This window comes from Pogonomyrmex barbatus, unplaced genomic scaffold (assembly GCF_055798465.1).
Source record: "Pogonomyrmex barbatus isolate J1 unplaced genomic scaffold, ASM5579846v1 scaffold2, whole genome shotgun sequence".
Taxonomy (NCBI): domain Eukaryota; kingdom Metazoa; phylum Arthropoda; class Insecta; order Hymenoptera; family Formicidae; genus Pogonomyrmex; species Pogonomyrmex barbatus.
Genome location: NW_028297116.1, coordinates 20,189,573 through 20,202,619, shown reverse-complemented (window position 1 = coordinate 20,202,619; position 13,047 = coordinate 20,189,573). Strand labels below are relative to the sequence as shown.

The following is a 13,047-nucleotide window of genomic DNA, read 5'->3' as shown; positions in this document are numbered from 1 at the left end:
TTTTATAATAGCTAACAAAAGATCAATTTTACATTTCATCCAATTACATAAAACAAAAAAAAGATATATATTATAAAATATAATTAAAATGAGTGATACATGTTGTATTGTGAAAATGAGCGAAATATAATGCATGATAATGCGTGATATTTTAATAAGTGTACACCTACGTAAGAATACACCAAAAATTAATAATGCTTGAGATTATGTTGGATGAGATTACAAATATATTTTCCCAATATGACTTTCAAAAATATTCGAGGTACATCATTACGCTCATTAAATTATAAATTCATAAAGATATATTTTATGTGCTCATAAAGTTGGGATTATGCAAATTAGGGATTGCGATAAGATATCCTTGGATTAATGGAGATCTCGCATCGGCAATTAAATTATAATCATAAATTCGGAGCAGATGGCATATACAGATTATGTAAAAGCGATGGAAAATACGCCAACGTGAACGTTGCTCTCCGGACGAGCCTAGACGTTAGATTAAAACGCATAAAATTCACGCTCATCGTCCCGTCACTCGCGTGGGTGCTCCAGTGTTCCATATAGACAGGGTGTTCTAAAATTGCTAATTTGATATATATGATTATAAATATTTGATCACATTTAGAATCCTTCTTCTAGAAAAAAGTATTCGATCAAAGAATTCTAACATTCATAGTTAAATATTTTTTGATCAAAATAAGATTTTGCGTCTATATTTCCAAAGTTTATTTCTCAAAACTGCCAGAATGTTTTTTATACCCTTACAGTTCCACTAAAGCAAGCTCTTATTGTTATAGTATAATTGTATGTCAGAAATAGGTTGCTTGTGAGACACCCTGTATACCTACGCATCGCACGGCTAGATGGAGGATGCAAACTTGTGTTTGTACTGCGTATTCAAAGTTTACCCCGCAACTCGAGAATTCGATTCAAAGTCACGCGGGCGGAAAGAATATACACTCACCGCACCCGACTACGTTATGATTCGCGTTATCTCTGCTCTAGCGAGCGCTGGAAGCGGCATTTCAATGTCGCACGCACGTACGCACGTCATCATTACGTATGTATGTCCGCGAATGCGAAAGTACGTATCATCGTCCGCCCTTTGATGCCACCGCGTCTCAAAGCGCGAGCGGGGCATCCAGGCAGTAAGAATACTCGGTGGTCGAATATTTTTCACGAAGCACCGTCGAGAGTATATCTGCAAATGGAATGTCTTTTGATGTGCTCCTTTTCGCCCTTTTACGTCGGCGGTATGCACTCACGCCTCTTTACATTCTAACGTGAAACCGTATGCAACTCGGCGAGTATCGATATATTCGTCGTCGCTAAGCCGAAGCTTTAAAGTAAAGCAAAGAAGGGAATTCGCGATGGAGAAACGAATAGCAAAACGTAACAGAAAAGCATAATGCGAGAGAGTGAATGAAAAGAGAACGAGACGCTACGGCGATCACCTCGGAGAAACACCGAAAAGGAAAACGCGTTTCTCACGATGTCAACGCGACGACTTAATTAACCGCGGAATAGCGAAAGCTATTAAATCAAGTGGCTGAAATGTGATAGATGATACTGATGTGGTGATAGTCGTCGTGCGGATAGGAATGAAGGTAGATGATCAGAAAATGAGACAGAAACACAACGATGATTGATTCAATCTAACGCAATCTCAACCTGTAAGAAATGATAATAAATGTGACATACTCCCGTTGTGTTTATTTACAATATCAGTGAGGTCCTCTGGATATATTACAAGGAGAAAAATAGGCCAGGAAATTATTTGAAAGAAGAAAGATAGGCCAGAAGATAGAAAGTACCAAGTTCGTGAGACAATCAAACAGAGTGACATTACATAGTATATTACATTACAGTGAGTACATCTTAGACTCTGAATACTCTGTAATATCTCTGTAATGTACTATTCATCAAACACCGTAATGGCCATTAGCTCAATTAGAATGCATGTCGGCTAGTTGTAGATTGTACACATTTACCTATATTAATTAATTAGCTGACGCTACACGGAAATTCCAACCATATTGTATCACAGAATAAAAAAAAAATTCAATCATATCGTGCGCAATATAGATGCATTAATATTACGTGTTATGGATCCTTTTCTTAAAGAAGACTGCTACTGAGTGAACATGATCTTCTACTGCGCGTCAATACACAGTAACAACAGTCTGACGAAAGGAATGGCGGTAGGTAGAGGGTGACGAAAACTACTAAGTTCATGAAACAATCAGGCAGTCAGGGTGACAGCGAGCGCAGGCACGACGGCAGTCGTCGGCTTGAGGCGAGCAGGCAAGTTAGGGTGGGTGCGAGAGAGAAGAGTGAAAAGGGTGAAAGAAGGAAGGAGAAGTCGACGAGGGTGGGCAGACAGGTAGGCAAGCAGGCAGGCTGGCTGGCTGGCAAGCAGGAAGGAAGGAATTGCGCCTGCGCGCTGAAACGGCCGGGCTAGACGCGAGAGCCGCCACTCCCGAGCGCGTAGCGGTGTACCGCGGGTGCTGACCGAGTGTCCCCGCGAGAAGAGCGAGAGAGAGTGAGAGGGCAAGAGCGAGAGAAAGAGTGCGGAGAGAGAGAGAGAGAGAGAGAGAGAGATAGATAGAGAGAGAGAGAGAGAGAGCAGGTCGAGAGAGAGGCAACAGGAACAGACGGAAAGATGTCCATCGTGAGAGGAAGGATCCTGCGGAAGCGGAGCTCGTGGCAGGACACCATCGGCGATCAGGAAGTCCCGAATCTGTAGGACGAAGGAGGCGCACAACCTCCAGGAGAAGAGGACCCTCGCCGCTATCTCCCTCCTCCGCCAATATTCCGTTATCCCCCGCCCGAGTGTCAATCCCGGTGTCTCTTCCGTCCCGAAAACGCAGCGGGAATCACGAACGAAACTCGGTGTTGAGCGGGAAACGACGGGGGAGAGCGAGAGGAGAGAAAGCGGAAGAATCGCGAGAAGCAGTGCTCGAACGAATTCTCGCGAGGCTACTCCGAATCTCCGTTTATCGCGCGGTGGCGAGTCAAGACTCCCAATTGTGATCGCGTCGCGAGTGACAAAGCGCGAAGGCGAGACAGGGAGGACGCGTCCGCGATAGAGAATTACACGGATCGAGCTCCGAGTGTCGCGATATTACGATCGATGTCGCCGCTCGAATGTTCACAAAAATACGATCGTGAGTGACAGTGACGAGGAGGCAGAGGCAGAGGTGAGCCGCAGCATCGGACGAGAGCCGAGAGGAAGGATTGTGGAAGAGCGACGGGCCAGAGAGCACACGGAGAGAAGCCCGAAGAGGAAGCAAGACGGGGGTAGGAGGGTGGACCGGGCGGGAGGGAGGGAGGGAGGGTGAGACGCGGACGACACGCAGAGAGGCGCCGGGTCAACGCGCCAGGTAGCAACGCCTCAGGACAACCGCGCCGTCGACGTTCCCTTCGTCGCCGTCCTCGTCCTCGCCGTTGTCTCAGCGGCGAGGTGGTGTCGTGGCTCTTCCTCTTTAGAACGCGGACAACCGCGGCGACTCCGGGGGAAGGCAACCATGGGGTCCCTCCACGCCGTCTCTGGGAGCTTCGTTCTCCTCGCGGCCACGGTCGTCTTATTGCCCGCCACGCATAACACACCATTTGCATACGCCGCGTAAGTTGCGACTATTTTATATATATATACTTCAAATTTAGACGAAATGCGATAAATGTAATGTATCATAAAATAGCACGTAGCTTTTAAAAATGAATTCTGAGAGACATGACAAGGTAATTTTTAAGGAATGATTGATGTTTACTGATGCTCATCTTTGAACGTAGTAGTGCAATCTTGACATAGACTTGAAAATTGAGATTCTACAAGACGTCACGACAGCGGGTTGTCTTCTTTTTACATTCGTGAAGTGAGTTTATTCACAATCTTCGATAGTTATTTAACTACATTTCTCTGTTTAGAAATGTACAAAGAGCATACAGAACTGAAATAATTAAAATGAATGTATTTTAAACTTTAAAAAGGTAATAAATATTATTTTTGCCACAAACTGTCGCTTAAAAACACTGTCCATGAATTTTACAAAAGCTGACATATTTAAACGCTTTGGATTTATGCAGACAAACAATTTATAGATGAGTTTTAACGATTTAATTTATACATTGTAAAAGTAATGTATATGTTGTATGTTGTACGTAATTCACAGAATTGTTACTGCAAAATATCACACATTGAAACACAGCTCATTTTTCTCTGCACTTCGATAAAAAATACTATCTATTACAAAGAGCTCAATTGGCAATGTTTCAAATATAACCTTGTATTTGCGAGTTATAATGTATAAGGATAACATTGTGTCTCTCTTTTTCACATCTACATTTCCATGAAAAAAAAAAAAAATGTTCTTACCAGATATAACATAGCCCTTCTATTTTAACGTTGGAAAAATATTGCGTTGGGCAAATCGTGACGAATGACATCCTCATTGCGATACGCGTCATTCATTATGCCACTTCGACGGGAATAACGAAGTTTTATTACGCGATCGTGTCTGACGTCAACTCGCCCGCTACCTACTATCAAGTACAAACAAGATAGGTTTAGCCTTTGACATAACGGGCGCCACAATGAGAGCAGCGCGTAGCTCTCTCTCGCCGTCTGGATGCACCTCCGTGATTGCATGTAAATGAGCGGATACATGCAGCCACGTTGCATGCCCTGGTATATACCTCACTACCACACGCGCAAGCTCCTTCCATGATCACAATGACACTATCCCTTGTGCCACCAAGGCGACGATAAGGGAGCTCTCTCTTTCCCTCGCGTTTTAATAAGCGTAACATATTTCGCATCGTGCATTGATCGTCTTAAGCTATACTTTTCCAATCGATGATTGCTGATCGACAAAGCCAAGATAACGAACGCAAACTCTTAACCCTTATTTAGAGGTAAGTTAGGTTAGTTAAATATGTCGTAAAGTTACTGTGGTGATATTAATTGATTCTGATTAATAAATAATTATTATAATTTATACCAATAGATTATAATAATTATTTATTTATTAGAATCCATTATAAGATTAAGAAATAATATTAAATTAAAAAATAAAAATATAAAAATTATATAATTATATACAATTATAATTGACAGTAAAATATATAAATTAAAGAAATTAAGGAATTAAATTAAAATATAACAACATATTATCAGCTAAAACTCTCTTCGAGCGTTTTAACTTTTGTCATAATTAATGAAAACGTTAATGTGTATATATATATATATATATATATATATATATATATATATATATATAAGACTTATTGTCGATTAGAAAGTGCTATTTCGAACACAACGATAAACTGGCGAATAGAAAGAACAGAGGCAGACATGAGCAGTAGTAACAAAGCACAAACAATGTCGACGTTGGAATTGGTCGACACCCGCTCATCCGTTGATCGCAATTCACGAGTATATATTAATAATCCGCAAATGTGGCCGACAAAGATATCTGCAGCACGAGCCAGCGCTATCGATCACTTTGCACGAAATATTCGACGCGCTATACTCGCGACCGACGACTGTATTCATTCGAACTCTTTCTTGGCCGACGCGATATATTTCTTTACTACTGAAATGTTACTATCAATGTAATATCTTTTAGGAATCGCATCAATAATTAATTTTAAACGTATAAACGCAATGCATTTAAACATTTTCTTAAATAGTAAAACGCGCAGAGTTAATTATAAATATTTTTTTTAATTCTAACATTTTTAAATAATAATGCTGAAGACATATTCTGTTTTGTCTTATTCCGAATATCTTAAGCAAGAAAATTCTTAGTAAGAGTTCTTATTTATTGTAAAAAGATATTTATTGCTTTATATATTATATATGAAAACATTATCTATCATAAAGTGAATCGGTTATATACTTATATCGCTGTCGCTTAATTTTCTGAATGAAAACTATACTTAATGTAACGACAAGTTTTATATATATGCTTTATTTTCACATTATAATAAGCCATGTAAGAAACAGTCTGTTTCGAGGTCAGACAGTGAAGGCTTTCTACACACAATCGCATTTATATTCCAATAATCACGAATATGGATTCATAAATAATCACAAACGGCAATGAAGACATGAGTTCAACTTGTATCATTGTAAGAATGTAGGGGACTCTTGGTAACATTGACCACCTGCGACATTATCGATGTTCTCGTATATTTGATTTGTCTAACGAGACATGTATACTTGACATATATGCATATAATTAATCAATTCTATCATTTTTGAGTTATTAGACATTTTGATAAAACTTGCGCCTAAGTATCGAATGACATTATTTACAGCGGAACAACCGCTGGTGTCAAAACAGTTTTAATTCGTGATACTATATATGCAATATATGCAACAAAGATGATAAACGAGTAGTTATACGTTAGTCAGAGGGATTATCAATATTTACGCTCTTCCGGCGAGCGAAGCCTCGGTCGTTCCACCTGTTTCCTCCTCGAGTGGGCCACGCTTCTCTCTGGCCTCCTCCAAATCCCTATGAGTACCAACCGCGGAGGTACTATAGTGTGGTATCGGTGATCGCAGTAGAGCTCTCGAGCAAAAGGGTGCTCCCGACGTGGCAGAGCTCCAAATCCTCCTACGCCGCCACCCTCGCCAGCCCACCGCGGCTAGAATCGTCGCCACCCTCGCTCACTCTTAGATCAGTGCCGCGCACCAAGCCCCTTCTCCCTTTCTCTACAACGGGAAGAACACCCTTTTTGCTTCACCCGGACCAAGCTTGATCCGGAATCCCAATTACGCCGCGCCATCTTCAAGTCTTCATCATCCTTAAGCTATTACCTTCAGTATTTAAGCCTAACGATTGTAATTATCGAATAGCAATTATTTTGCAGTGACCAAAAAGTATGACAGAATATTATAATATCACATTAATTTGTTAAAGTAAAAATAAATCTAAGTGCTTGATAAATAAACGAGCGAATTTAATCGGAAGTAAGGTAAGTCAATAACAGAAATGGCTAAATCGACTTTCATGCAAACTGATTTTGAAATAATAAAAAATCTTTGATAATGAATTATTCTATATATATAAAAATGGCTCGCATAACACAATTCGCATTTTAAATAGTTCAGAAATTTTGGAATGGTCAAAATTTTCAAATTCAAGAGCTATCTCTTTAATAATATTTGTTTACAAAATTGGTTTCTTATCTGTATATCTTTATTTCGGCTTTTATATATAGTTTTATTTGAAAGCAAATAAAATTTTATCAGGAATATACTATAAATTTGGTTCCACTTCAATTGGTATCACGGAAAATGGTAAAGGTTGCGATTATATCAATCGAGTAATTAATGGCTATCGTCGAAAATATCTGTTCAAGGATTTCGCAAAGAGCACTATTTATCGATCCGTGATATCTCACATCGAGACGCGACTATCGTAGATAGAAGGATTCCTTGGCAACCTTCCGGAATTGGAAACGTCGTGGATTATCATCCGGTCGAGAATCGTCGTGTTTTCGTCGCAAGAGCATCCACCAAGAGATCGCCCACCGCGGAAACAGGCGAAATCGCGCCAAATCATTGGACTTCGACTGACCTATTTTCTGCGACGGTATACAAACGCACGTACTTCTGCGACGGAACGGATTGTTGTTTTCCTTCGTATATCCACTCTAGCCTAGTCCGTGCAACCCGCGTTGGCAACACCATCGCTTGGAAGGATAACAGTGACAGCCGATGCCACCGAATGTTTTTCCATTACCGCTTCGGCCAGAAAAGATTTATCTCCTTCTCGCGACCCCACAGATCTGGCATTCTGTATTCGCGTAATGGAGCTTTAAATTTATTTCCGCTTTCAGAAATGCTACCACATATCCCAATATGAAGTAGAAATCTGGCAATAACTGCTGAATTTTTTATACGTTACTGGTTGGGCGTTTACGAAATCATATTGACCACGAAAAGATATTTCTAACATAAAATTATTAAATAACAAACAATTGATAATTTTATAAAAGATAAAGAATAAGAAAATATAGATTTTATATAAAATATAATTACTGTAAAAAGTAAAATATTATCAATAATATATATTGCGAGTATAACTTATTAAAATTTAACGGAAATAAAGAAAAAGAATTTTTATCTTTTTAGACTGACAAATATTCTGCATATTATACATGATTATCCATATAAATTGATGACATAGACAAGCTGAAAGGTCGATGGTTACCCATGTCCCAATTTCAAAATCGGAACATTTTACGTAAACAATTAGTGACTGGCAGCTGGCATACAAAGCCTGACTGAAATCGAGCACAGTGAAATAGAGAGCGTGAGCAAAGAGAGAATAACGCTTCGTTCGCAAACAACCAATGCATATTTAATAGTGGATTATTAATGCGCGCTTACGCGAATGATTGATGGAACCATACGGAATCGTGCAAGCTTGAACAATTCGTGTCACGATTTATATGTCGTAATGATCGTAGGTCTGTTCCACTAACACTTAACACTTAAAAAACTTAAGAGCTTTTTGATTATGCTTTGGAAAAAAAAAGAAGAAAAACGATTTTGTTATTAATTAATCTTTAATCTTTAATCTTTAATTATTAATTAAAGAAAAAATAGACTTTACTGCTAAAACTTTAAATTGTCTTCACAAGAAAGTAAAAGTGTTTCGTTTAAATCTGCTAAAAACTTGCCTCATGATTTAGATCCGAGATTACATGGAAAATAAACCATTCGCTACGTTCGCAATAAGTGCAGTCTCGTTTTTACATTATAACAAATGTTATTTCTGACACGTCGTTTCAGGATCCGTGATATATTTCTACCGACGACGCTACGATGTTCAGTGATAGAGAGATCGCATCGTGACATAACAAAACGTATTTCCGATGGTAACTTCAAACTTAATCGGAGTGGCGGCCGGTAACTCGACAGAGAAGAGGCGCAAGCGAAGACACGAGAGAACGGCATCCGGATCGACGAGCGAGCCCATCTAGTTAGCTGCAAATCGAATATTCTTCGGTAACTGTAATATCCGGCCGTGAGCCGCGTTGAGCATTCAAACGGCTGACTGTTCCTCGTGCTTTACCACTGGCATACCGAGTGCCATATTCCACGTGGTAACGATACAGGAAACCGTAGCCTCGATACTAATGATTTCATCCATTCGCTCGGCTCGTTCGCCCTTGCTAACGCAACGACATATTTGAACAGTTCTCAGGCTTTTGCTAGGTAAAGCAGACGTTATCAGTTGCATAAAGAAAGACACGATATTTTTCATAACATCTTTTCATGTGTGCATAACGATCAATATCTCATAAAAAGATATTTTTGTAAAGATAAGAATTCGTATTTAATGTATTACAAATGTCTTTAAATAATTTGCAGCATGTTTTGCAAAATTATTAAATATTTCTCAAAATATTTTAAAAACTTTCCATTTTTGTAAATCTAATAATAAATGTCTCTAATAAATTTTTATATATTATGACCGTACTCGCGACACAAAAGCTTTCAGCTTCAGATTTATGGCGTTCTCCTCTATACAACTGCTCCGAATAAAAAATGCCTCCATCGACACACGACGGCTATCTATTTGTCTATACTCCGCGTGAAATTGAGCTATCGAATCTTACAAATCCTGATCGGTGACACTTTTGAATTAATTAATCGGCCTCCATGATCTTCTCGCGAGTACCCTAATTGATTTCGGTTGCGGATTTTTGGAAGCGCACCTGCGTGTCTCCATTATTTCCGCGTTTTTTCTACGAATGACACGAAGCCGAGACTTCCGGGTTTTTTAAAAATTAAATAGCGTGACTGCTTCTATCACTCTATTACAGTATATTGTCATCAATATGCAGCCTCTATTATAATATCGTATAAATCCAAACAGTAATTAGATTAAAATTATTTAATTATATATATAACCCACTTGTAATTAGTTTGTCTAAATTTATCCATAAATAAAATATAACTCTCTCTCTATTTTAAAATAATATTTGATATTACATTTTTATTTATCTAGAAATAATTATATTTTGTACTTATCTTTAAAATTATTCATTTAATAGAAAATGCTGCCTGAACAGCAGATAAAAATTACAAGAGGTTTTACAGTGTATAACAAAAGACCACTAACGCCATTACACGTGCCATTTTCTTAAATGTATTTTGCAGAAATTTTCTTCTCATTATACGGCATTGTATATAAACTTAAACTTCTTTTCTTGCATAATAATCGCCAGGAGCATACTTAATATGTCGCGCCTGGCCTTCGAACAAACTTTTTATGCGGCTTTGCTACGTATTCTCTACGTAGCGGAGTGTCTGTCATCTTTCGTAAAAATTCGATCGCGGTTTTCGACAATTTCTCCGAGCGTTTACACGCGCTCCGTACTTGCTCCGATTCTTGATTCTCGACTGCATTCTCGTCATCGCGAATATCATAGCGATACTATAAATGTGTGTAGTTGAAGTTATTAGTGTCGGAGTTAAAGCACTTGGACAGTAACCGCGATGTGGAGGGTCGAACAGAGTTCGAGCGGTCACGCGATACGGAGACTTTCCCGTCCGCTTCTGGATTTTAACTCGTGGCTTTTACGCTCATAAATTCGTATGCCGCGCGGCCGAGTGTCACGATTAATATGCGGTTGTTCCGCCCCGTGTGTCCCCGCGCTTCGTCTACACGACCGCCACGTTGCAAAATTCGCGACTGTGCCGTGACAGTCGCCATACTTTCAAATTACTTTCAAATTACCACTCGCCGAATAACGGAAATTCTGCCACGCGAATGGAATAAACCAAATTATTATGTCGTCGGTGTCCGTGCCGTGGTCGCAAGAGCGGATAAGTTACGACATATACACGTAATGTACTCTTTCCTGAGTCAAAGATACCTCGATAGATGAAGTTCACGGTTATGTTACGGGATATAGGAAAACTGTAAATTAATTCATTGTTGTAAAAGTGCAACAGTCAGTACATTATGTGCCTGCATATGAATACAAGCATCGATAAAGAGAAATTTTTATCGAACTATTTTGCTATATATTGTTGATTGTTAATTATTAGAACAGAATCTATTCAAAATATGCAATGATATAGTATGTAAATAATTAATAAATAATTATATCAGAACATACTAATGATAATGCCCGCGAAAGATATAAATTTATTTTGTCGCGCGTCAGACAGTGATACTTTTAAATATTATTTTGAGAGTAAATAATCGGAAAATATATCTCTACGTAACATAGATGTAAGTAGTTAAGGTCAATTGAATTATTTATAAATGGATGGAAAGATATACAAAGGCGCATCGCGAAGAAATTCAACGGGAATCGATCTGCGTTCAAGGATGAATGGAACCAAGTGAAAGAATAGCCAAGAACAATTACGGTAAGCAAACGTTATAACCAATGTTACTACATACTAGATGCTGGCGTAAAACCATCAGCAAGTGGTATACACAAGAGACAGGTAAGACAGTGAAGACGATAAGCAAATGAATCAATATAGACAGATAAACTAACAAATTACTCCTTCTGTCGGGTGCGAAAGGAAACAAATAATCTACTCGATACTAACAATCAAATAAGATTTCCAATGAATCTTCAGAATTAAATGGAATGTAAACGTGCATATAATTATAAAAATAATAAAAATAACTTCAAATAACAAAATATATTTAAAATTAATATATATTACATCGAGTTGTGTAATATTTATTTTGCATAATAAGTGAAGTAAACGCATCTCGAAAATGACGTATTATTTGAGAACGCAGTTTCAGCAAAGAAAAAAGCAGTTCTGCAGTCGATCGCAAACCGAAATGCAGAAATTGAACAAAGTCGATACAGTGCACATAGGGGTTTGCGAATCTAGCAAATAAATCCTTGAACACTCAAGCATTACGTTAGATGAAACGATGCGGGTTACAATTAACTATTTCAACAGATATGCTTATGTACGTTACAAGATATTGTGTGTAACAGTTAGATCGAGAGTTAAAGTTTTAGCGACTAGCGGCTTAAGATAAGACAGAAAAACGCGCGGTTTATTTACGCGCGGTTTATTTACGCACGGTCAAGTGTGATACATATGTACGGATAGAATTTGAGTTCAGGAACTTTTATAATCTGTCATTGCCTCGGCTATCACACCGCCCATCCGTCGTGATAATGATCGCGCGCACGCATCGCAGTGTCCCCTGAAGAGGGATTGAAGCGGTAAAAGGTTTCTTTCGCACGGCGGCTCGGAAACACGGCAAGGTGATGGACGATGTAAATGCCGCTCCTAATGACGCGAGTCGACAAAATGATGAACTCGATGACTGCTCGCGGTGCGACACGTCGCACGGGTGACGTACGCGAGGTCGAAGACGAGCGAAGATGACGGGGTGCGAAGTCGGAGCAAAGAAGGGAGGAACAGTCGCGGGAGGGGAGGAGACGAGGGAAAGCAGGGAGGTTGTCGGAGGTTGTGGACGGCCGGAGGCGAGCGGGGGCCTCTCGCGTGCAGCCTTGACATGGGCTAGGAAATCAATGGGACCTCCAACACCGATGCAAACTCGGTCAACCAAGCCGCGCAACGGCCCACGTCCATAATGTTGTGCAGTACGCGTGGATGTACACCGCTGTCGATCGGCAATCGATGCGAGATCCTGTCAAAGAGTGTCTTTGCCCTAACCGCGATCACGAATTTGTACATCTTTGAATACATCTTTGTGTGATGACACAAACTATCAATCAACTTGGCGCGCCGTTGGGCGTCTATGATTAATAACAGACCGAAGATCGGAGCGATCGAATAGCGATGGACGATGAAGATAAGCGACGGTGATGAAGTTCGCGAAAAAGGCGAGTCGCTATCGCGATGATCGGAATTATTGACTGAAACGATAAGGATAAAGTAAAATATGAATAATAACTTAATGAGAATCTCCATCTAGAATTCCTCTTTTTCGTTATCAGATAATTTGACGAATATCAATCAATCTCAAATAATCTTTGGATAATCTTATCTTCGGTGTTTTGTCTCTTTTT

The 13,047-nt window shown here is 39.4% G+C and overlaps 2 protein-coding genes and 1 long non-coding RNA gene across 9 annotated transcripts in view; 2 read left to right on the top strand and 1 right to left on the bottom strand.

Moving 5' to 3' along the window:
- LOC105423659 (adenosine receptor A3) overlaps positions 1 to 13,047 on the bottom strand; it is a 409,096-nt gene that overhangs the window by 173,485 nt on the left and 222,564 nt on the right. The gene's annotated exons all lie outside the window — the stretch shown is intronic.
- Rdl (Resistant to dieldrin) overlaps positions 3,334 to 13,047 on the top strand; it is a 75,822-nt gene continuing 66,108 nt past the window's right edge. For 3 of the 7 annotated variants that reach the window (XM_089077422.1, XM_089077428.1, XM_089077427.1), the window contains exon 1: positions 3,337 to 3,625. In XM_089077422.1, coding sequence (XP_088933548.1) covers positions 3,528 to 3,625 — 98 coding nt within the window. In that variant the 5' untranslated portion in view covers positions 3,337 to 3,527. Of the gene's footprint in view, positions 3,626 to 13,047 lie in introns of all 7 variants that reach the window. The other 4 variants (XM_089077426.1, XM_089077425.1, XM_089077421.1 and 1 more) reach the window with 2 other exon arrangements.
- LOC148936746 (uncharacterized) lies at positions 4,780 to 9,499 on the top strand. The gene is made up of 2 exons (XR_016139385.1): positions 4,780 to 4,914; positions 8,810 to 9,499. It is a non-coding gene; the product is annotated as an uncharacterized LOC148936746 (long non-coding RNA).